Source organism: Oncorhynchus kisutch, linkage group LG3 (assembly GCF_002021735.2).
Source record: "Oncorhynchus kisutch isolate 150728-3 linkage group LG3, Okis_V2, whole genome shotgun sequence".
NCBI classification, from domain to species: domain Eukaryota; kingdom Metazoa; phylum Chordata; class Actinopteri; order Salmoniformes; family Salmonidae; genus Oncorhynchus; species Oncorhynchus kisutch.
In genome coordinates, this window is record NC_034176.2 from 37252979 (window position 1) to 37277277 (window position 24299).

A 24299-nucleotide genomic window follows, 5' to 3' on the forward strand; every position below is an offset into this window, starting at 1 on the left:
ATTTTATAGAGTTATAGTGTCAATTAACTCATAATATTCCTGGATTACTCATTATATTAATAAACTCTGATTTAATCAACAAATATGATAGGCAGTTGAAAATGTTTTAATGGTACAACAGTGTCACAGGAGGTTGGTGGCACCTTAATTGGTGAGAACTGGCTTGTGTTAATCACTGGAGCGGAATTAGTGGAATGACATCAAATACATGGTTTCCAGGTGTTTGATGCTATTCCATGTGCTCCATTCCGGGCATTATTATGAGCAGTTCTCCCCTCCGCAGCCTCCTGTGATTACAATGTACATATCTGCCGGTGTTGGCAAAATCCCTACATATCCTATTGAACCAAGCGTGGAGAGATTTTCTGTCGCCACAGTTCCAAAACCAGTCAGAAACGTTCAGTAAATGCAGCGTTCATGTGCTAGTCGGGCCTACGATATTTGCTAACAGCTAACTGGTTTCACGCGGCACGTGTATAACCACAACCACGACTGGGAAAATCAATTTTCCCAGTCGGATGTCGTTTTTTCGAGTTCCCAAATGGACTGAACGCACGGAAGTCGGAGATTTTCGAGTTCCCCGTTGTTTTGAACACGGCAAATTATATCATTCGCCACGGTGGTTTTATGGCAGACATGTCGAACCATGAGTATTCAACAATACATACTTTAAACTTAATTCCAGCGAATTTCTTAGTTAAATGATTGTATAACTAGCAAAGGAGTTTAGAAGTTGAGGGTGTAGTATTTGGCAATGAGGACTACCCAACTAGTTTAGGTTTAGCCATATAAAACCGGAGAAAACGAGCTCACGATACAGTTATAATGCCCTGATATTAGGAGCTGGTGGCGAAAAGTTTGATTAAAGAATTCAGAGACTGAAACAAATAAATCAGATGACGTATGTTTAAGGACAGCAGATCGACATACAATCCTGAAGTCAGCTGTAACCGTCGATAGTAAAATAAAGTTTTAAAAGATATTTGAGTGACCCTGAATACATCCAATGAATGGTGACTCCTCATCACTATCTATGGTCAAGGCCCGGCCATTGATAGTGATGTTGATGGTTAATGTAGTTCATTACGCTTTGTCCTTCATCCATTGTCTCGCAAAAAAACTACAGTTACTGTGTCGGTGCTTGAGTGGCACGCACGGTCGCGTGGGTCCCGAAATATTGTAGTTTTAAAGGGAAACCAAGGTTGTTGCGGTTCGTGGTGGGAGTAGCAGGACCTGGGGTATGTAAATAGTGATTTTCATTATATCTTTTTTTTTACAGATACAATGTTGTGGACGTTTAACGAGCATGTGTAAACGTACTGTTCTTTTCAGAAGCTAACTAGCATAAAATAGCTTGGTGGGTCAAAACTAGCCAGCCAGGCAATATAGCCCCTCTTTTGTTCGATTGTCAGCCGGTAGCCAGCTAGCGGTCTAACTAGCTAATTACTGTGTGGAAATTTGGGAAAAATGGCCACCTAACCGTTGTGCCATCTGAAACAATCTGGCTGTCTGAACACATTTTACGTATACTACCGCTCTAAAGTGTACCGGTGTCTTGTTAGCAACACTGAATGTTGGCTAGCTAACAACTAGTTAGCCGTTGGTTATCTTAGCTAGCGTGTGTTAGTCCATACACAATCAGTTTGAGATGTCGTTAGCTAGGAGGAAAGACGCACTGGGATAAAATGCATGAGCTAGCTAGCCAGTTTACCTGTCACATTTACAGGGTGTACTAAAATGTTAACAATTTTAGAATATAGCTGTAATTAGCTAGCTAACACAGCCGGTGTTCTGACAATCTGCTGATGGTGAGTTGATAATCCATGCCAGCCACTGTTCAACAATGCATCATACATACATCAATTGTAGGTACCCCAAACCTTTTTGCTTGCTGCAGGTGGACCTCAAATAAACTACCACTAGTTAGCTTGATAGAGAGAGAGAGACCCCCGCCCTACCTAGCCTTACAAAGTCAGATGCTGCAGTGGAGGGGTTGATCATTGTGAGACTTGAGAAGAGATAGCCAGTTAAATGGGGAAATTGATCAAGCCTAGACAGGAAATAGGCCTAAACTGGCTTAGAATCATCAACCAGTATCTGTTCCCTGTGTAATTGTATAAGGAAACAATTGTCTCTCATTTGAGATGTGTTCACTGCCCAGCCCCCAAGATTGTAGGAAAACCTATTGCATACATCTTCACCTGTTGTTATTTCTCAATGTGGTTATGGAAAACAAGAGCTTGTTTTATTTGGAGCATTACAGTGGGATTTCCTCTGAAAAGGTCATTTTTTGTTCATTCTAGTCTGAGCAAAGGTCAGAGTTCTAAACTGCACACTGTGCAAAATCACCACTTTATGATGGCCTCTGCTTTTGGCCATTGAATTATCCTCATTCAACACACTCATTTGACCAATGACCCATTGTCAGATTGTTTGTCTTCTGTAGGTAGGCCAACCTTTGTGGAAAAATGCTTATTTTATTGTTTGTTTGTAGGCCTGGGCTATCCGATTTTAGAATTCCTGAGGTGCCTGATTTAATTTATTTTAATGAAGGAATCTCAAAAAGTCAAGTCACCCTACTGAAAAATTAAACTAAATGCTAATCTTTGTCTCTTTCTTTCCTCCCTCTCTCTCTGCTCCCCTCCACCTCACATTTGACCTTTTTGTTCAACTCCCTTTCTTCCTGCTCTGTGGTAAAGACAGCTGCTGGTTGCAGGCACCGAGCGGTGCAACAGAAGCAGTGTGCCGTCCCCCTGTCCTACTCTCATGCCCCCCCTCCATGTATGTCCTCTCTGCCTGTTAGTGTCCCCATCTGGTCCCCTCATTGTCTCGCTACCTTCTCCAGCCTAACGCCCTCCTTTCCCTCATGCTTTGGACAAAGCCGGCATACTGCCAGCCCAATGACTGCCTGGATCGTCCTGCCTGTCAGCCTCTCTGCCTTCTCCATCACAGGGATATGGATAGTGTGAGTCCTGGCGCCCAAGCATGTATCACAAAGTGATTGAAAGACAAATATTCATAAGAAATTCATGATTGTGGGTTTGAGTCATTGTTGATTTGTGTTTGTTTTTCCCCACAGCTACGCCATGGCTGTGATGAACCATCACGTTTGTCCAGTGGAGAACTGGTGAGTGCTTCACTGAGAGTTTCATTAAAAGCAGTGGTAGTAAAGAAGACCGAGGTTTGTCTTTGGATTTATAGCCTACATTAACTTGATATACTGCAGTATATCACCTGCTTGAAAAGAATAATAGCTAATTTAATTGTTTTTATGTCTTACCTGCAGGTCCTACAATGTTACATGTACAGAGGAGATAGCCAGGCCAGGCTTCCCAAAGACATGCTGCACCATACAGGACATCCCCCTCATCAGGTGTTACATTTATTTATTCTCTCGCTCTCTCTCTCTCTTTGCGCCTTCTGTCTTTCAATTACATTTCAATTTACAGTTTATTTTTGCATGGGGAACATATGTTTACATTGCTAAAGTGAAATATGTAATAAATGGACCGGGAGGTCCGTGGGGAGATGCACAATTGGCCTAGCGTCGTCCGGGTTAGGGAGGGGTTGGCCGGTAGGGATAGCCTTGTCCCATCGCGCACCAGCGACTCCTGTGGTGGGCCGGGCGCAGTGCTCGCTAACCAAGGTTGCCAGGTGCACGGTGTTTCCTCTGACACATTGGTGCGGCTGGCTTCCGGGTTGGATGCGCGCTGTGTTAAGAAGCAGTGCGGCTTGGTTGGGTTGTGTATCGGAGGACGCATGACTTTCAACCTTCGTCTCTCCCGAGCCCGTATGGGAGTTGTAGCGATGAGACAAGATAGTAGCTACTAAAACAATTGGATACCATGAAATTGGAGAGAAAAATGGGGTAAAAGTAAAAAAATAAAATAAAAAATTACAGTAAACATTACACGCACAAAAGTTCCAAAAGAATAAAGACATTTCAAATGTCATATTTTGTGAAAATAGTTCAAGTACAAAATGCTAAATAAATAAACATAAATATGGGTTGTATTTACAATGGTATTTACAACAATAAAATGACTGATGCATTAATCTACAAAGTCTTAGCCTTGTAACCAGACTAGAAGGGAAATAGTAACAACCTTGTAATAAACCAGTGACAGGAAGGCCTTTTCCTAACATTTGAATCATGGGCATATATAGGCCTAGTCAATGTCATTCAATGAATTAAGTCTAGTGAGTGGATTTCTAATTAGTTTTGGGTGACATGTTGTTTCCTCCCCCATCTTGTGTCTTGTACAGTAAATGTGGCTCCTTCCCCCCTGAGAGCTGCCTGTTCAGTCTGATCGGGAATGTTGGAGCCTTCATGGGTAAGTAAGGCCTCTTCTACATTCCAAATGGCATCCATAGAGCTCTGGTTAAAAGTAGTGCACTATGTAGGGAACAATAGGGTGCCATTTGGGACGCAGACCTCTTCTCTCATCACTCCACAGCCCACTCACTCACACTGACAATAAGCTGTGTCCTTTGTCTCACTCATCACTGATGTAGTGAAGAGCAAACTCAGTTTACTCACCTTTTTTATTTTGTGAAAAGTGTTTTTTGCATTAGTGTTTAAAGCTGAAATCCTTAATGTTGGAACTGCCATGTCCACTTGCGATATTACAACAACAAAGTTACTGTAAACAATAACAAAATATGTCTCTCCATCTGACATTATTGCATGCACGATAGAGCAGCAGATTGTGAATTTTCTTACCACATTGGCCGATGCTCCTCCCATCCGCTTCATAAACAATAACAACGTCCGTTTGGTTGGACAGTGGCGCTGTTAATTTCATTGAATCAGAGCCTACTTCACCAAACGGGTGATTTAACAAGCGTATTCACAATCAATGACTGTCATTGCTCCAATGTGTACTTAACCAAACATCAATGCCTTTCTTAAAATCAATACACAAGTATATATTTTTAAACCTATATATTTAGTTAAAATAAATTCATGTTAGCAGGCAATATTAACTAGGAAAATTGTGTTACTTCTCTTGCGTTCATTGCACGCAGAGTCAGGATATATGCAGCAGTTTGGGCCGCCTGGCTCGTTGCGAGCTAATTTGCCAGAATTTTACATAATTATGACATAACATTGAAGTTTTGTGCAATGTAACAGCAATATTTAGACTTATGGATGCCACCCGTTAGATAAAATACGTAACCGTTCCGTATTTCATTGAAAGAATAAACATTTTGTTTTCGAAATTATAGTTTCCGGATTGACCATATTAATGACCTAAGGCTCGTATTTCTGTGTGTTATTATAATTAAGTCTGATTTGATAGCCCAGTCTGACTGAGCGGTGGTAGGCAGCAGCAGGCTCGTAAGAATTCATTCAAACAGCACTTTCCTGTGTTTGCCAGCAGCTCTTCGCAATGCTTAAAGCTTATGACTTCAAGCCTATCAACTCTCGAGATTAGGCTGGCAATGCTAAAGTACCTATTAGAACATACAATAGTTAAAGGTATATGAAATAATCCGATAATAACTACAACCTAAAACTTCTTACCTGGGAATATTGAAGACTCATGTTAAAAGGAACCACCAGCTTTCATATGTTCTCATGTTCTGAGCAAGAAACTTAAACGTTAGCTTTTTTACATGGCACATATTGCACTTTTACTTTCTTCTCCAACACTTTTTTTGCATTATTTAAACCAAATTGAACATGTTTCATTATTTATTTGAGACTAAATTGATTTTATTGAGTTAAAATAAGTGTTCATTCAGTATTGTTGTAATTGTCATTATTATAAATATATAAATAAATAAATAAAAATTGTCTGATTAATCGGTATCGGCTTTTTTTGTTGGTACTCCTATAATCGGTATCGGCGTTGAAAAATCATAATCGGTCGACCTCTAGTATTTACCCCCCCTGGCATTTTTCCTATTTTGTTGCCTTACAACCTGGAATTAAAATGGATTTTTTGGGGGTATGCAATCATTCGATTTACACAACATGCCTACCCCTTTGAAGATGCAAAATATTTTTTATTGTGAAACAAACAAGAAAACTTGAGCGTGTATAACTATTCACCCCCCCAAAGTTAATACTTTGTAGAGCCACCTTTTGCAGCAATTACAGGTGCAAGTGTCTTGGGGTATGTCTCTATAAACTTGGCAATCTAGCCACTGGGATTTTTGCCCATTCTCTAAGGCAAAACTCCTCCAGTTCCTTCAAGTTGGATGATCTTTTTAATCATACCACCGATTCTCAATTGGATTGAGGTCTGGGCTTTGACAAAGCCATTCCAAGACATTTAAATGTTTCCCCTTAAAGCACTCGAGTGTTGCTTTAGCGTAGGGTCATTGTTCTGCTGGAAGGTGAACCTCCGTCCCTGTCTCAAATCTCTTGAAGACTGAAACAGGTTTCCCTCAAGAATTTCCCTGTATTTAGCACCATCCATCATTCCTTCAATTCTGACTAATTTCCCAGTCTCTGCCGATGAAAAACATACCCACAGCATGATGCTGCTACCACCCTGCTTCACTGTGTGGATGATGTTTTCAGGGTGATGAGAGGTGTTGGGTTTGTGTCAGACATAGCGTTTTCCTTGATGGCCAAAAAGCTCAATTTTAGTCACATCTAACCAGGTTCCCTTCTTCCATATGTTTGGGGAGTCTCCCACATGCCTTTTGGCGAACACCAACCGTGTTTGCTTATTTTGATCTTTAAGCAATGGCTTTTTTCTAGACACTCTTCTGTAAAGCCAGCTCTGTGGATTTTATGGCTTAAAGTGGTCCTATGGACAGATACTCCAATCTCCGCTGTGGAGCTTTGCAGCCCCTTCAGGGTTATCTTTGGTCTCTTTGTTGCCTCTGATTAATGCCCTCCTTGCCTGGTCTGTGAGTTTTGGTGGGTGGCCCTCTCTTGGCAGGTTTGTTGTGGTGCTATATTCTTTCCATTTTTTTTAAATAATGGATTTAATGGTGCTCAGTGAGATGTTCAAAGTTTCTGATATTTTTTATAATCCAACCCTGATCTGTACTTCTCCACAACTTTGTCCCTGACCTGGTTGGAGAGCTTGGTCTCCATGGTGCTGCTTGCTTGGTGGTGCCCCTTGCTTAGTGGTGTTGCAGACTCTGGGGCCTTTCAGATGTGTATATATACTGAGATCATGTGACAGATCATGTGGCACTTAGATTGCACACAGGTGCACTTTATTTAACTAATTATGTAACTTCTAGAGGTAATTGGTTGCACCGGATCTTATTTAGGGGCTTCATAGCAAAGGGGGTGAATACATATGCATGCACCACTTTAACGATTTTTATCGTTTAGAAATTCTTTCCCATTTTACTTCACCAATTTTGACTATTTTGTGTATGTCCATTACATGATATCCAAATAAAAATATATTTACATTTCAGGTTGTAATGCAACAATATAGGAAAAATACCAAGGGGGGTGAATACTTTCGCACGGCACACATATATACTAATGTGTATGTTAGCCATTAGTTAGCAGCACGTGCAGAAGGGCTTCAAATAGGCTCTGCGATCAATAATGGATGTGGCCTTTCCTCCACTCCTCCCCCTCATCATCCATCACCTTCCTCCATTACTTCCTTTTCTGTCTTATTTATCACCACTCACTCTGACCCCTTTTCCCTGTGCTCCTCTTCACCTACCTCTCTGCCCTCCCCCTCTCTCACCATCCCTTATTTCTCTACTTCTTCCTGCTCCTATCTCTCTTTCGCTCTCTCTGTCCCTCCAGTGGTGATGGTGTGCCTTCTGCGCTATGCCCAGGTGATTGAGCACAGCCACCGTTGCTGGATTAACACCAGCGCTCTGGTGTCTGGCTGTACCAACGCTCTAGGACTGGTCATGGTGGGCAACTTCCAGGTGATTCTTCTCACTTCATTACTCTACGTAAAGGCTGATTCCATGGGTGTGTCCAAAATGGTTCCATATCTCTCTCTAGGCTCGAGCGACAATTACTAAGTGGTGGTGGGTTATATAGTCTATATTTTCCTCATTTTTTATCTCAACTTGGTGATTGGCTGTGTTTTCTAACATGTCTCCATATGTTAAAAACAAGGGGTATGGGCGGATGTGGGTGGCCATGTGCATAGGAGTGGGAGGGTTCAGGGGGACGTCAATGGGATTTGGGTATTCGGAGTGGGTTCACTTGTGCATTAAATGTATGTTTTCAATCACAGTAAAAAAAATACATGAATAGATAAATAAGATTTTTCCCTCCTTGGGCAGGTTGACCATGCCAAGTCTCTCCACTACGTTGGCGCGGGCGTGACGTTCCCCGCCGGTCTGCTCTTTGTGTGCCTGCAGTGTGTGCTCACCTACCGGGTGGCCGTCACTGCCCTTGACTACTGGATGGCACACGTACGTGTGGCGCTGGCCGCAGGAGCCCTCGTCTCACTGGTCCTCAGTATCCTTTTTGACTCACTGGGATTGGTTAAGGGAAGGGTTGAGCGGCTGGGATGAGGGAAAGGGGTGGGGGCTGGCATTAGACTGGTCGTGTTATTGGTCCTGATGGACTCCACCAGTTAGTAAAAGGTGACTGATAATTTATCCTTAGCGTTATTTAATTTCAATCAGTCACAGTTAAAGATGGAATCCGCAGTAGGGGGAAACTGCGCCACTGGCCGCCCTACCACAGTTCAAATAGTTTCTGTTTTCGAGCTGAGGAGCATAAAATTGCAGTATATATTGTGCTCTTCCATCGCACAACGCTGTCTGAGGGGAATAAACAGTGTTTGTTGTTTGCAGTAACTTTGTTGTTGTATCACAAACGGACAACATTAACATTAAGGATTCCAGCGTTAATGTGTATTGTAGTATTGTCATTTCTCTTCTGTAATGAAACCTTGCAATGGCTTGTCTGTGATACCACCAAACAACTAGTGGGCCCCATGTGCTTCATATATATTTAGTAAGTCTAATTCCTTTCAGTGGTCTGTGATAAATAGGCAGATTTATAGTGGCTGTAGGAAAGGAGGGGCTGGGGGTCTGAAGAGGATGTGGGTGTGTGTCTGTAGAGGCCAGGAAGGATGTTGGGGGACGGTTGTTTGGATAGGTAGCTAGGGTTCTGTGGTTGGCTAGCTAATACATATGTGTCTGTACAGGTAGGCTGTTGGGGGAGGGTTGTGAGTGTGAGCAGTTATTGGGCTAGATGGATAGCAACGGTCATGGCTAGATTCTCCTAACCGGCAAGAGATGGCGCCGAAGAACATGGCTGACGGTATACATTCTCTCAACCAATTGTGCAATTTTAATTTTTTTGTATTTTGTGTAACTTATTGTTTTACTTATTGTGTACACCATGTTGCTGCCACCATCTCTTATGACTGAAAATAACTTCTGGACATCAGAAAAGCGATTACTCACACGGACTGGAAGAAACTTTTTCCTTTAACGAGTCCGACGAGAAGGATATCCTACTTTCACTGTAACAGGCCCAGATCCACACCTTTTGCGTGAAGAAAAGACGCTGGAAAAGGGGACACAGATTGGGGATCCTTCTGAGAATCCGTAGGCAAGCGAGTAAACTCCCAATGCCTTCCATTAATCTTGCTAACGTGCAATTGTTAGAAAATAAAATTGATGACCTACTATTAAGATTATCCTACCAACGGGACATAAAAACTGTAACATCTTATGTTTCACCGAGACATGGCTGAACGAAGAAACGGACAATATAGAGCTGGTGGGATTTTCCATGCACCGGCAGAACAGAGACGCTACCTCTGGTAAGACGAGGGGTAGGGGGCTGTGTCTTTTTGGTAAGGGGTGGTAAGAGTAGGCAACAATACATCTGCCACGCTAATCCTTAACACTGGGGCCCCTCAGGGGTGTGTACATAGTCCCCTCCTGTATTCCCTGTTCGCCCAGGACTTTGTGGCCAAACACGACACATTCATTAAGTTTGCTGATGACACAACAGTGGTAGGCCGGATCACTGACAACGATGAGACGGCCTATAGGGAGGAGGTCAGAGAACTGGCAGTGTAGTGCCAGGACATCAACCTCTCCCTCAAGTGAGCAAGACAAAGGAGCTGTTTGTGGACTACAGGAAAAGGCGGGCCAAACAGGCCCATAAAATTGTCAGAGACTCAAGTTATAGACTTTTCTCTGTTACCGCACGGCAAGCGGTACCGGAGCACCAAGTCTAGGGCCAAATACACTTAAACTTAGTATTTCACAACTCCTGACATTTAATCCTTGTAATAATTCCCTGTCTTAGGTCAGTTAGGATCACCACTTTATTTAAAAAATGTGAAATGTCAGAATAATAGTAAAGTTATTTCTTTCAGCTTTTATTACTTTCATCACATTCCCAGTGGGTCAGAAGTTTACATACACTCAATTAGTATTTGGTAGCATTGCCTTTAAATTGTTTAACTTGAGTCAAACAAACAAACATTTTGGGTAGCCCTCCACAAGCTTCCCACAATAAGTTGGGTGAATTTTGGCCCATTCCTCCTGACAGAGCTGGTGTAACTGAGTCAGGTTTGAAGGCCTCCTTGCTCGGACACGCTTTTTCAGTTCTGCCCACAAATGTTTTATAGATGTGAGCGGACCAAGTAATTGGGCGTCACTCTAAAGCGGGAAGGTGGAATAAATGAGTCAGGAGTAGGTTTTCTTGATTGAACACAGTTCTCTATTGAGGGCATTTGGTCAACACAAACACTCCAACATAATCAATGAAAATCTTCAAGGAAAAACATACATCTTCTTCTCCAGATGACACAGGAACACAATAGGATTATCTTTAAACTACAACAAAAAGTCACGGGATTGTCACCGTCTTAGTAGTTCTTCCTGGATAGCTCCTCTCTCTCGGTGGCCATCTTCCAGAGATAGTTTCCCCCTTCTCTCTCTGCTGGTTCCATTCTCTCTCTTATAGGGGAAGGAGAGTATGTCATTAGTACTGTCAGCTGTGCTTAATTGCCTCTGGTTACCTTGTCTCCCATGCCTTGTTGGGCTACTATCCATGAGCCCAGCCTGCCCTCTGGTGGTCCTTCCACATAGGATTGAGGTCAGGGCTTTTGTGATGGCCACTCCAATACCTTGACTTTGTTGTTCTTAAGCCATTTTTCCACAACTTTGGGAGTATGCTTAAGGTCATTGTCCATTTGGAAGACCCATTTGCAACCAATCTTTAACTTCCTGACTGATGTCTTGAGATGTTGCTTCAATATATCCACATCATTTTCTGTCCTCATGATGCCATCTATTTTGAAAAGTGCACCATTCCCTCCTGTAGCAAAGCACCCCCACAACATGATGCTGCCACCCCCGTGCTTCAAGGTTGGGATGGTGTTCTTCGGCTTGCCTCTCCCTTTTTCCTCCAAACATACAATGGTCATTATGGCCAAACAGTTCTATTTTTTTTTTCATCATACCAGAGGACATTCCTCCAAAAAGTATGATCTTTGTCCCCATGTGCAGTTGCAAACCGTAGTCTGGCTTTTAACGGCGATTTTGGAGCAGTGGTTTTTTCCTTGCTGAGCGACCTTTCAGGTTATGTCAATATAGGACTCGTTTTACTGTGGATATAGATACTTTTGTACCGGTTGCCTCCAGCACCTTCACATGGTCCTTTGCTGTTGTTCTGGGATTGATTTGCACTTTTCGCACCAAAGTACGTTCATCTCTAGGAGACAGAACGCGTCTCCTTCCTGAGCGGTATGATGGCTGCGTGGTCCCATGGTGTTTATACTTGCATACTATTGTTTGTACAGATGAACGTGGTACCTTCAGGCATTTGGAAATTGCTCCCAAGGATGAACCAGACTTGTGGAGGTCTACAATTTATTTTGCTGATTTCTTTAGATTTTCCCATGATGTCAAGCAAAGAGGCACTGAGTTGGAAGGTAGGCCTTGAAATACATCCACAGGTACACTTCCAATTGACTCAAATGATGTCAATTAGCCTATCAGAAGCTTCTAAATCCGTGACATCGTTTTTCTGGAATTTTCCAAACTGTTTAATGGCACAGTCAACATAGTGTATATAAACTTCTGACCCACTGGAATTGTGATACAGTTGTTGTAAATAATTGTTGGAAAAATGACTTAGGACATCTACTTTGTGCATGACACAACTAGAGGTCGTCCGATTATGATTTTTCAACGCCGATACCGATTATTGGAGGACAAAAAAAGCCGATGCCGATTAATCGGCTGATTTATTAGAGAGAAAAAATGTTTTATATATATATATCATACACTCACACACATTTTTGTAATAATTTTTTCATTTCATTTTCATTTCACCTTTATTTAACCAGGTAGGCTAGTTGAGAACAAGTTCTCATTTGCAACTGCGACCTGGCCAAGATAAAGCATAGCAGTGTGAGCATACAACAAAGAGTTACACATGGAGTAAACAATTAACAAGTCAATAACACAGTAGAAAACAAAGGGGGGGTCTATATACAATGTGTGCAAAAGGCATGAAGAGGTAGGCAAATAATTACAATTTTGCAGATTAACACTGGAGTGATAAATGATCAGATGGTCATGTACAGGTAGAGATATTGGTGTGCAGAAGAGCAGAAAAGTAAATAAATAAAAACAGTATGGGGATGAGGTAGGTGAAAAGGGTGGGCTATTTACCAATAGACTATGTACAGCTGCAGCGATCGGTTAGCTGCTCAGATAGCTGATGTTTGAAGTTGGTGAGGGAGATAAAAGTCTCCAACTTCAGCGATTTTTGCAATTCGTTCCAGTCACAGGCAGCAGAGTACTGGAACGAAAGGCGGCCAAATGAGGTGTTGGCTTTAGGGATGATCAGTGAGATACACCTGCTGGAGCGCGTGCTACGGATGGGTGTTGCCATCGTGACCAGTGAGCTGAGATAAGGCGGAGCTTTACCTAGCATAGACTTGTAGATGACCTGGAGCCAGTGGGTCTGGCGACGAATATGTAGCGAGGGCCAGCCGACTAGAGCATACAAGTCGCAGTGGTGGGTGGTATAAGGTGCTTTAGTGACAAAACGGATGGCACTGTGATAGACTGCATCCAGTTTGCTGAGTAGAGTGTTGGAAGCCATTTTGTAGATGACATCGCCGAAGTCGAGGATCGGTAGGATAGTCAGTTTTACTAGGGTAAGCTTGGCGGCTTGAGTGAAGGAGGCTTTGTTGCGGAATAGAAAGCCGACTCTTGATTTGATTTTCGATTGGAGATGTTTGATATGAGTCTGGAAGGAGAGTTTGCAGTCTAGCCAGACACCTAGGTACTTATAGACGTCCACATATTCTAGGTCGGAACCATCCAGGGTGGTGATGCTAGTCGGGCATGCAGGTGCAGGCAGTGACCGGTTGAAAAGCATGCATTTGGTTTTACTAGCGTTTAAGAGCAGTTGGAGGCCACGGAAGGAGTGTTGTATGGCATTGAAGCTTGTTTGGAGGTTAGATAGCACAGTGTCCAAAGACGGGCCGAAAGTATATAGAATGGTGTCGTCTGCATAGAGGTGGATCAGGGAATCGCCCGCAGCAAGAGCAACATCATTGATCTACACAGAGAAAAGAGTCGGCCCGAGAATTGAACCCTGTGGCACCCCCATAGAGACTGCCAGAGGACCGGACAGCATGCCCTCCGATTTGACACACTGAACTCTGTCTGCAAAGTAATTGGTGAACCAGGCAAGGCAGTCATCCGAAAAACCGAGGCTACTGAGTCTGCCGATAAGAATATGGTGATTGACAGAGTCGAAAGCCTTGGCGAGGTCGATGAAGACGGCTGCACAGTACTGTCTTTTATCGATGGCGGTTATGATATCGTTTAGTACCTTGAGTGTGGCTGAGGTGCACCCATGACCGGCTCGGAAACCAGATTGCACAGCGGAGAAGGTACGGTGGGATTCGAGATGGTCAGTGACCTGTTTGTTGACTTGGCTTTCGAAGACCTTAGATAGGCAGGGCAGGATGGATATAGGTCTGTAACAGTTTGGGTCCAGGGTGTCTCCCCCTTTGAAGAGGGGGATGACTGCGGCAGCTTTCCAATCCTTGGGGATCTCAGACGAGATGAGAGGTTGAACAGGCTGGTAATAGGGGTTGCGACAATGGTGGCAGATAGTTTCAGAAATAGAGGGTCCAGATTGTCAAGCCCAGCTGATTTGTACGGGTCCAGGTTTTGCAGCTCTTTCAGAACATCTGCTATCTGGATTTGGGTAAAGAAGAACCTGGAGAGGCTTGGGCGAGGAGCTGCGGGGGGGGCGGAGCTGTTGGCCGAGGTTGAAGTAGCCAGGCGGAAGGCATGGCCAGCCGTTGAGAAATGCTTATTGAAGTTTTCGATAATCATGGATTTATCAGTGGTGACCGTGTTACCTAGCCTCAGTGCAGTGGGCAGCTGGGAGGAGGTGCTCTTGTTCTCCATGGACTTCACAGTGTCCCAGAACTTTTTGGAGTTGGAGCTACAGGATGCAAACTTCTGCCTGAAGAAGCTGGCCTTAGCTTTCCTGACTGACTGCGTGTATTGGTTCCGGACTTCCCTGAACAGTTGCATATCACGGGGACTATTCGATGCTATTGCAGTCCGCCACAGGATGTTTTTGTGCTGGTCGAGGGCAGTCAGGTCTGGGGTGAACCAAGGGCTGTATCTGTTCTTAGTTCTGCATTTTTTGAACGGAGCATGCTTATCTAAAATGGTGAGGAAGTTACTTTTAAAGAATGACCAGGCATCCTCAACTGACGGGATGAGGTCAATGTCCTTCCAGGATACCCGGGCCAGGTCGATTAGAAAGGCCTGCTCACAGAAGTGTTTTAGGGAGCGTTTGACAGTGATGAGGGGTGGTCGTTTGACTGCGGCTCCGTAGCGGATACAGGCAATGAGGCAGTGATCGCTGAGATCCTGGTTGAAGACAGCGGAGATGTATTTGGAGGGCCAGTTGGTCAGGATGACGTCTATGAGGGTGCCCTTGTTTACAGAGTTAGGGTTGTACCTGGTGGGTTCCTTGATGATTTGTGTGAGATTGAGGGCATCTAGCTTAGATTGTAGGACTGGCGGGGTGTTAAGCATATCCCAGTTTAGGTCACCTAACAGAACAAACTCTGAAGCTAGATGGGGGGCGATCAATTCACAAATGGTGTCCAGGGCACAGCTGGGAGCTGAGGGGGGTCGGTAGCAGGCGGCAACCGTGAGAGACTTATTTCTGGAGAGAGTAATTTTCAAAATTAGTAGTTCGAACTGTTTGGGTATGGACCTGGAAAGTATGACATTACTTTGCAGGCTATCTCTGCAGTAAACTGCAACTCCTCCCCCTTTGGCAGTTCTATCTTGACGGAAGATGTTATAGTTGGGTATGGAAATCTCTGAATTTTTGGTGGCCTTCCTGAGCCAGGATTCAGACACAGCAAGGACATCAGGGTTAGCAGAGTGTGCTAAAGCAGTGAGTAAGACAAACTTAGGGAGGAGGCTTCTGATGTTGACATGCATGAAACCAAGGCTTTTTCGATCACAGAAGTCAACAAATGAGGGTGCCTGGGGACATGCAGGGCCTGGGTTTACCTCCACATCACCCGCGGAACAGAGAAGGAGTAGTATGAGGGTGCGGCTAAAGGCTATCAAAACTGGTCGCCTAGAGCGTTGGGGACAGAGAATAAGAGGAGCAGGTTTCTGGGCATGGTAGAATATATTCAGGGCATAATGCGCAGACAGGGGTATGGTGGGGTGCGGGTACAGTGGAGGTAAGCCCAGGCACTGGGTGATGATGAGAGAGGTTGTATCTCTGGACATGCTGGTAGTAATGGGTGAGGTCACCGCATGTGTGGGAGGTGGGACAAAGGAGTTATCAGGGGTATGAAGAGTGGAACTAGGGGCTCCATTGTGAACTAAAACAATGATAACTAACCTGAACAACAGTATACAAGGCATATTGACATTTGAGAGAGACATACAGCGAGGCATACAGTAATCACAGGTGTTGAATTGGGAAAGCTAGCTAAAACAGTAGGTGAGACAACAGCTAATCAGCTAGCACAACAACAGCAGGTAAAATGGCGTAGACTAGGCAACGGGGCCAACAGATAAAACAAACAAGCAGAATGGAGTACCGTGATTAATGGACAGTCCAGCGTGCATCAGCTATGTAGCCAAGAGATCAGTGTCCAGGGGGCAGCGGTGGATGGGGCAGGGAAGCTGGACTGGCGAGTGTTATCCAGGTTTTAAAAAAATAACAATGACTAAATAGCTTGTAGCTAGTTAGCTGGTTAGCTTCTGGAGGTTCTTGAGTGTGTTCTAAAAAGAAATAAAAAATAATGACAATAATTTGACAAATGCAACAATACTGAATGAACAATGAACACTTATTTTAACTTAATATAATACATAAAAACACACACACACACACAGCTCTGAAGTGACAATGATACTGAAGTCTGCTTAGGAGACAAATAAACTCTATTTTTATTCAAAGAGTTGAGGGTAAGTTACCTGTGATGAATGTTGAAAACAAAAACTTTAATTTCTATATGCAGGAAATCATATTTTAATAATGGGCATGGTAAGAATTGACAATCAAAGTGCGAGTCATAATTCCCATGACACCTAGCAAAATCTGAATAGCGGTTCCTTCATTTATTCCATAGGATATTTTTTGAATCTCTTAAAATAAGGTCTGTGTTTCGTGTAGGCTTACACCACCGTGCCAATTTTATAACTGTGTAGATATCCATAGGACAAGGTAATATTGGCCAAATATAAGCGAAGATCATTTTTTTTGTAGAGTGGATTTATGAAAATATGTTGACAAACGTTACCTTATCCTAGTGAGATTTACAGGGGTATCAAAACGCCGAGGCGGTTTAAGCCTGCACGAAACACAGACCTTATTTGAAGTAGATCAAGACATTCTCTATGGAAGACATGAACTGTAAAATAACGAAGGAACCCCTTTCAAGTTCAGCCGCAAGTTATTACAGGAATTATAACGCGTCGACTATTTCTCTCTAAACCATATACCTTTGACTAATCCGGAAACTATCACCTCAAACAAAACGTTTATTCCGTTCCGTATTTTATCTAACGGGTGGCATCCATGAGTCTAAATATTCCTGTTACATTGCACAACCTTCAATGTTGTCATAATTACGTAAAATTCTGGCAAATTATTTCGCAAAGAGCCAGGCGGCCCAAACTGTTGCATATACCCTGACTCTGCGTGCAATGGACGCAAGAGAAATGACACAATTTCACCTGGTTAATATTGCCTGCTAACCTGGATTTCTTTTAGCTAAATATGCAGATTTAAAAATATATACTTGTGTATTGATTTTAAGAAAGGCATTGATGTTTATGGTTAAGTACACATTGGAGCAATGACAGTCATTGATTGATTGTTTTTTTATAAGATAAGTTTAATGCTAGCTAGCAACTTACCTTAGCTTACTGCATTCGCTAACAGGCAGGCTCTTCGTGGAGTGCAATGTAATCAGGTGTTAGAGCATTGGACTAGTTAACTGTAAGGTTGCAAGATTGGATCCTCCGAGCTGACAAGGTAAAAAGTCTCTTGTTCTGCCTCCTAGGCCGTCATTGAAAATAAGAATGTGATCTTAACGGACTTGCCTACTTAAATAAAGATCAAATAAAGGTGTAAATATATATATATATATATATATACATTTTAAAAATCTGCAAATTGGCACCCAAAAATACCGATTTCCGATTGTTAAGAAAACTTGAAATCGGCCCTGATTAATCGGTCGACCTCTAGTCCTAACCGACTTGCCAAAACTATAGTTTGTTAACAAGAAATGTGTTTAGTGGTTGAAAAACGAGTTTTAATGACTCATAAGTGTATGTAAACCTCCGACTTCAACTGTACATGTACAGACTACCTCAACTAGCCTATACGCCTTCACATTGACTCTGTACCGGTGTCCCCTTTGTATAGCCTCGTTATTGTGCTACTTTTTATTATAACTTTTTTATTGTTATTTTTTTATTTTACCCCCCTTTTCTCCCCAATTTTGTGGTACCCAATTGTTAGTAATTACTATCTTGTCTCATCGCTACAACTCCCATACGGGCTCAGGAGAGACGAAGATCGAAAGCCATGCGTCCTCCGAAACACAACCCAACCAAGCCGCACTGCTTCTTAACACAGCGCGCATCCAACCCAGAAGCAAGCCACTAATGTGCTGGAGGAAACACCGTGCACCTGGCGACCTTGGTTAGCCTGCCACAGGAGTCGCTGGTGCGTGATGAGACAAGGATATCCCTACTGGCCAAACCCACTCTAACCCGGACGATGCTAGGCCAATTGTGCGTCGCCCCTCTCGGACCTCCCGGTCGCGGCCGGCTGCGACTGAGCTTGGGTGCGAACCCAGAGTCTCTGGTGGCACAGCTAGCGCTGCGATGCAGTGCCCTAGACCACTGCGCGACCCGGGAGGCCCTTATATATATTTTCTTCTTCTTGAACTGCACTGTTGATTTAAGGGCTTGTAAGTAAGCATTTCACGGTAAAGTCTACACTTGTTGTATTCAGTGCATGTGGCAAATAATGTTTGATTTTATGTTAATTCTCCTAACCTTCTACAAAAAGTAAAATCTGATGTTAATTTGACAAAAGCTGGATCCCTTCTAGCCATTGCCACAAACTAGGGTTCTTAAAACATGATGATGACTCCGAATTGTGAGAAGTTCTCAGGGACAAGGCTGATCTTCCTCCTGCTGGAACTAAGTAGGGGTGAAGACTGCCTGGCAGGCTCAGCCATACTCTGAAGCTCTCATTAACATATTGATGGATGAAGAAGCATATTGATATATCCCTGCCTAAATATTTCCACAGCAACAGTACTGCACTCTGTGAACCGTGCACTCATTATTGACCATAGCATACTGTGCGTCCCAAATGGCATCCTATTCCATTTAAAGTAGTGCACTATATAGGGAATAGAGTGTCATTTGGGACGTAAGCATAGATTTCTTAATGTTGCCCTTCCTCCTCCATCGATGTGGCTGTTGCTTCTCCTTAACCGTCTTTCCCCAGGTGGTATTTTCTTCATTCACGAGAGCTTTGTCCTCCAGCATGCGGCGGCCATCTGTGAGTGGGTCTTCACCGTGGACATCCTGGTTTTTTATGGCACTTTCACCTATGAGTTTGGCACAGTCACCAATGACACCATGATGGTCGGCCTGCAGCAGACCCACCACCACTCGGGGGTCATGATGGGCGGCGCGGCCGGGGCCATGACGCTGGGCATGGGAGCCAAGGGCCTCAAGTCCCCTGGAGGAAGTAGCACATCCACCCATCTCAACTGCACCCCTGAGAGTATAGCCATGTTGTAGCTTAGTGGGGATCACAGGAGGTCACCATGCTGCTGCAGAGAGGAATCACCATACAGGCAGCGGACGTTAGGGCTCAATGATAGTACTGGCCGCCAGGGGAAGGAGGAAAGACAAGACATTGAAAATCACAAGATATGATTGACACACCGGGTCGGTATTGCTGTATTGAGTTTTCGTGTTGTAATAATCTGTCCGCTTCTCCACTACGGTCTAATTTTCTTTGCTTCATCAGCAGGAAGGAAGACTTACAGGAAGGACAAATATATGGGATGATGAGGGATGATGATGTTCTGAGTGTTTCCAAGATGACAGCTGGCACATGGGCCTCCCAGCACACTGACCCGATGATACCTTTTTTCTTTCTTAAAGATCAGTGTTGTTTGACCGGTCACTGAGGCCTTTGCCAGTGTTCATCCCTGTCATGTCGGGATGGCAGACACAAACGGTTTCTTTTATATGCCAACACAATGATGTTTTTTGTGGCACATTTTACAGACTTCCTCTACCGGGTGAATGAGAGAGTAGAGTACGTTGTTGGATTGATCAGACTTGGTTTGAGTTTTTCTTTTGTGTATACTCTGCCAATGTTTAAGCATCATAGTAAAAACTATTGAATGTTTGAGAAGTGGAACTATGGATAGTATACTGTTATGTGCATGACAGGTTGTATGCACACGTCTTTTTATTTATCAAATCAAGTATGAATGAACTGTAAAACGATTTGTGAACTCAGAAACATAATTTGACAAGACAATTGACACATTCTGTGCACAATATCTTCCCAATATCTCAAATAGCTGTCTCAAGAGGGCAAGTGATATGAACAACTTTATTTTTTAAATATTGTTTAAAATGATATCTCTGTATGTTTAGTAATTCCCTAGATAACATTTTATAGATGTATGACATGCTATACATCTAGATGACATGATCTGAGCATCGAATGCTCGCACATACCTGCTGGTCTGTTCTGCCCCTCTGTTACTGGGGCAAACTCTGCGTCTCAATCACTCTTGCTTGATTTGTTTTATATTTCCCATGTTGCCACTGCATTTCCATCAACTGTTAGCCACTGGTAACATAGCTAATTGTGTTGCTTTTATGAGGTCACCTTTATTGTTTTCCATCTTTGTTGGTGAATTAATAGCCATTTCATCTGCCAAAGTAAAGTACACTACAGAGTATGTTTTGAAAGCCTTGCTTTGGAGAGTTTTGAACACATTGCTCTTTGTTATATGTCAAAATACATGTAATTAAATATATGGTTATAAATATGTCAACCCTCTAGGCTACGATCCATTTTAAAAGGTGCAAATATGACTAATTGAACAACAGCTGTCTTATCTGGAGAAGACAATACAGGGGTATCTACTGGTTGGATTCCAGGCTGGTTCCTTGGAAGCCTTATTTGGAGACTGGGCAACACAATCTCTGTAAGAAATGTCTCGTCAAAGCCTGTCCTTAATGTTCTGAGTCAGATACTGTGTTGAGAACAGTGCTCGTATTTATAAAGCCTCAGAGTCGGAGTCCCCTTGAGTCCACCCCCTGTCCATGTAACCTTGTTCATTATGATAGAAGTGATCTTTGATCAGCACTCCTACTCTGAGATGCTTTATAAATACAGGCCCAGTTGTGTTGACATTAGGGAATAAAGAGGAGGATGCCTATATTGACCTTGTGCCATTGACCTGATAATGACGAGTGTCTGATGTGTGTCAACAGGTTGTGAGTATTGTTGAGATCCTCTCTGTCATGCCTCTGATGTGGAAATACATGAGGACATTTGTCATTTTAGAGTTGAGAGGCTGCATGCATGTACTGTGTGGGCGATGGGGTGCAAAATTGTTAGACTGAAATAGATGTGTATGATATGTAGACCGTGACTTATGAATGACTTATTAAATTGTCTTTCTCATTGCCAAACATCTATAACTGAAATGGTACAGAATAAACCTCTCAACGTTGTGACTGACAACCAACCAAATATACCCCAGGTGAGAGTCACCAGGAAACAAATGTGTTTCTGTAACCAACCAGCGCCACCTTGAGGCCAATAATTGTCTCCACATGGAGAAATCAAATGCAAGTCAGCAGTTTGTATGCTATGCTTTCTCCCTCTCTCTCTCTGGCACTTCTTTAGTAGGCCCCAGGGGTGGACTTTGCTACGTTGAAGGGGTTTCAATTAATTGAAACTGTCCCCAGCTGCCCATGGGAACCCCACTGACTGTTATTTAACAACTTTATATGGCCTATATATTCAGTGAAATAAATATTTTCAATTGTGGGATAATAATCATATATGTCAATTTAAGTCCGCCCCTGGTTGGCACTTTTAACATTAGTGATCTATGATATCACTTCCACGGTATTCTCTATTGGGTCATTGTGTTCCTGGTAGAGTATATATTAAACTGTACAGTACAGCCACTGGATGGTTTTTCAGCCAACAAAACTATTTTCAACCGTGTTTTATAGTTTTCTTCATGTCAGCTACCTCTGTGATTGCGAGTGGACTTGATGGTATTCCAGAGAAGATGCATAGATTGTATTTCCTATTCCTATAGCTGGAAAAGATGAGAATCTACACTGGAATGTGATGGGTTGGCTCTGTTGCTATAAAACAGGCTACACAGAAAAGACAAGAAAATGAAAGCACACTGGTGGTTTCTGATGCAAAAATTCTGTAGCTCCTGTGTATGTTCACTATGTTCGATCTTTTGGCATTTTCCCCCTTATCCCGTACCAGCCAAAAAGTTTTTTCAAATATTTGATTTCAAATGACCTTATTTTCTGATGTATTTCAGCACACTGTAATTTAGTATCAAGGTTAGACTTCAACAGGCAGCTTTGATGAAAATGTACCTACATGGGATTGGAACTATTCTGTGTAAACATTTGTGTTCTCTTACAGTGGACATGGCCAAAACATGACAAAATGGAATTTCTATACATGATTGTTTTTGTTAAAAAATAAATAAATAGATTCATGCACTCTTTCAAGACGTGAGAGAATAACAATTCCAGTAGCAGAAGACAGCCTGTATGTAAAATGATGTCTTGAATTCTAAATAACAGCAATGCACATCAAAGATGTAATAGTCATTTTATAATTTTTGAAAACTATGTAAAACGGGTGGTATGGGAGGGAAGTCGATTACCCCCTTCTGTAAATGTGTGATGTATCTATCATTTAGCTATTTTTCTTTTGTCAGAGATTTATATTCAAATATGAAATAAAATGGATGAATTATAAGCAAATTCTTTGCTCTTCGTATTGTTTATTTGTGGGCAGAAGATGGGTAAATCATGTTAGATTACACAAGCTGAAGGTTTGTTTCGCCATGACTGATCTGGGACGAGTCTCAGCTGTATCCCCTCAGAGAAGGGAGTAGGCTGGCTTGGCAGACATTGACTTGGCAGACATTAGCCTACCCACTAAAATGATATTTCCTCAATATTGCATAAATCAACATTTGGCATATCTTTGAGCCCAGAACATCAACTTCTCTCTTCCGCTCCTCTGCTCTAGCCTTGTGAAACCACACTAACTGCAATGTGAGATATTGCAAGATAATTCAGGTTTCATGAGGCCTTTACTATAATTAAACGTATCATGTGCTCTATACAAGACAGCCCTTTGTTGTAGACTGAGAAATATGGCAGAACAATTATCACTGCCTTGAAATAGTGTCTGTTCAGTACTGTCCGCATTTCACAGCAACTGTTAATTTTAAGGACTCACTCACAGGACTCAGCAGTTGGAGGTTATTTTGTCATATGCCTACTGAGATACACTCATTGACATGAAGCACAAACCAGTTATGCCAGCCAGATCAACAACTGAATGCTATACATGCTTTATAACCACCCATTGGACTTGGTCTGTGTGTTAACAATGCTGGGTCATTCAACAAACTATTTAGTATTTGAGGAAATGCGATTGAGTGGACCTGAGAAAAACTACAGTTCTGAGATTGGTCCTTAATCTACAATGCCTTTAGAAATTATTAACACCCCTTTACTTTTTCCTAATTTTGTTGAATTAAAAATAGTTTAAATTGAGATTTTATGTCACTGATCTACACACAATACCCCATAATGTCAAAGTGGAATTTGTTTGTAGAATTTTTTTTATTTAATTAATACAAAATGTAAAGCTGAAATGTCTTGAGTGAATAAGTATTGGACCCCTTTGTTATGGCAAGCCTATATAAATTCAGGAGTAAAATGTGCTAAACAAATCGCATAATATTTCGCATGGACTCGTGTTCAATAATAGTGGTTAACACACATTTTTTATGATTACACCATCTCTGTACCTCACACATAAGGTCCCTCAATCAACTAGTGAATTTCAAGCACAGATTAAACCACAAAGGCCATGGAGGTTTTTCAATGCCTCGCAAAGAAGGGCACCGATTGATAGGTGTAAAAAAATATCCCTTTGAGCATGATGACGTTATTAATTAGTCTTTGGATGGTGTATCAATACAGAGTCACTACAAAGATACAGGCGTCCTTCCTAACACAGTTGCCGGAGAGGAAGGAAAATGCTCAGGGATTTTACCATGAGGCCAATGGTGATTTTAAAACAGTTACAGAGTTTAATGGTTGTGATATGAGAAAACTGAGGATGGATCAACAAAATTGTAGTTACTCCAGAATACTAAATTATATATATTTTTCATTTTACTAGGCAAGTCAGTTAAGAACATTAAGAACAAATTCTTAATTTTACAATGACGACCTACCCCGGCCAAACCCTCCCCTAACCCGGACGACACTGGGCCAATTGTGTGCCGCCCTATTGGATAAAGTGAAAAGATGCCTGTACAGAATAAAAATATTCCAAAACATGTATCCTGATTGCTACAAGGCACTTAAATAATACTGCAAAGCGTTATGTTTAGGGCAAATCCAACACATCACTGAGTGCCACTCTTCATATTTTCAAGTATCGTGGTGGCTGCATCATGTTATGGGTATGCTTGTCATTGGGAAGGACTAGGGAGGTTTGTTTTTAA

The 24299-nt window shown here is 42.5% G+C and overlaps 1 protein-coding gene across 4 annotated transcripts; it reads left to right on the forward strand.

The window, feature by feature from the left end:
• Window positions 1-572: 572 nt before the first annotated feature.
• On the forward strand, window positions 573-22533 carry LOC109882161 (transmembrane protein 150A). 4 transcript variants are annotated; one of them, XR_002253963.2, is made up of 9 exons: window positions 573-1238; window positions 2700-2965; window positions 3080-3127; window positions 3287-3373; window positions 4267-4334; window positions 7739-7866; window positions 8233-8410; window positions 18977-19425; window positions 19508-22533. XR_002253963.2 is itself a non-coding variant. In XM_020474259.2 (8 exons), the coding sequence occupies exons 2-8, from the start codon at window positions 2784-2786 to the stop codon at window positions 19273-19275; spliced, it is 990 nt and encodes a 329-aa protein (XP_020329848.1). In that variant the 5' UTR covers window positions 573-1238; window positions 2700-2783; the 3' UTR covers window positions 19276-22533. The 4 variants fall into 4 exon arrangements, 2 of the variants coding, with proteins under 2 accessions (XP_020329848.1, XP_020329854.1); XR_002253966.2 differs by having other exon boundaries at window positions 19511-22533; XM_020474259.2 differs by having other exon boundaries at window positions 18977-22533.
• The last annotated feature ends 1766 nt before the right edge of the window (window positions 22534-24299 follow it).

Excerpts from the sequence above, each read along its gene's own strand:
- LOC109882161 (XM_020474259.2), top strand. The coding sequence starts at position 2,784 with ATGTCCTCTCTGCCTGTTAGTGTCCCCATCTGGTCCCCTCATTGTCTC. Across the intron at positions 3,374-4,266 it reads CAGGACATCCCCCTCATCAG|TAAATGTGGCTCCTTCCCCC; the intron begins GTGTTACATTTA and ends TGTCTTGTACAG. Across the intron at positions 7,867-8,232 it reads TCATGGTGGGCAACTTCCAG|GTTGACCATGCCAAGTCTCT; the intron begins GTGATTCTTCTC and ends CTCCTTGGGCAG.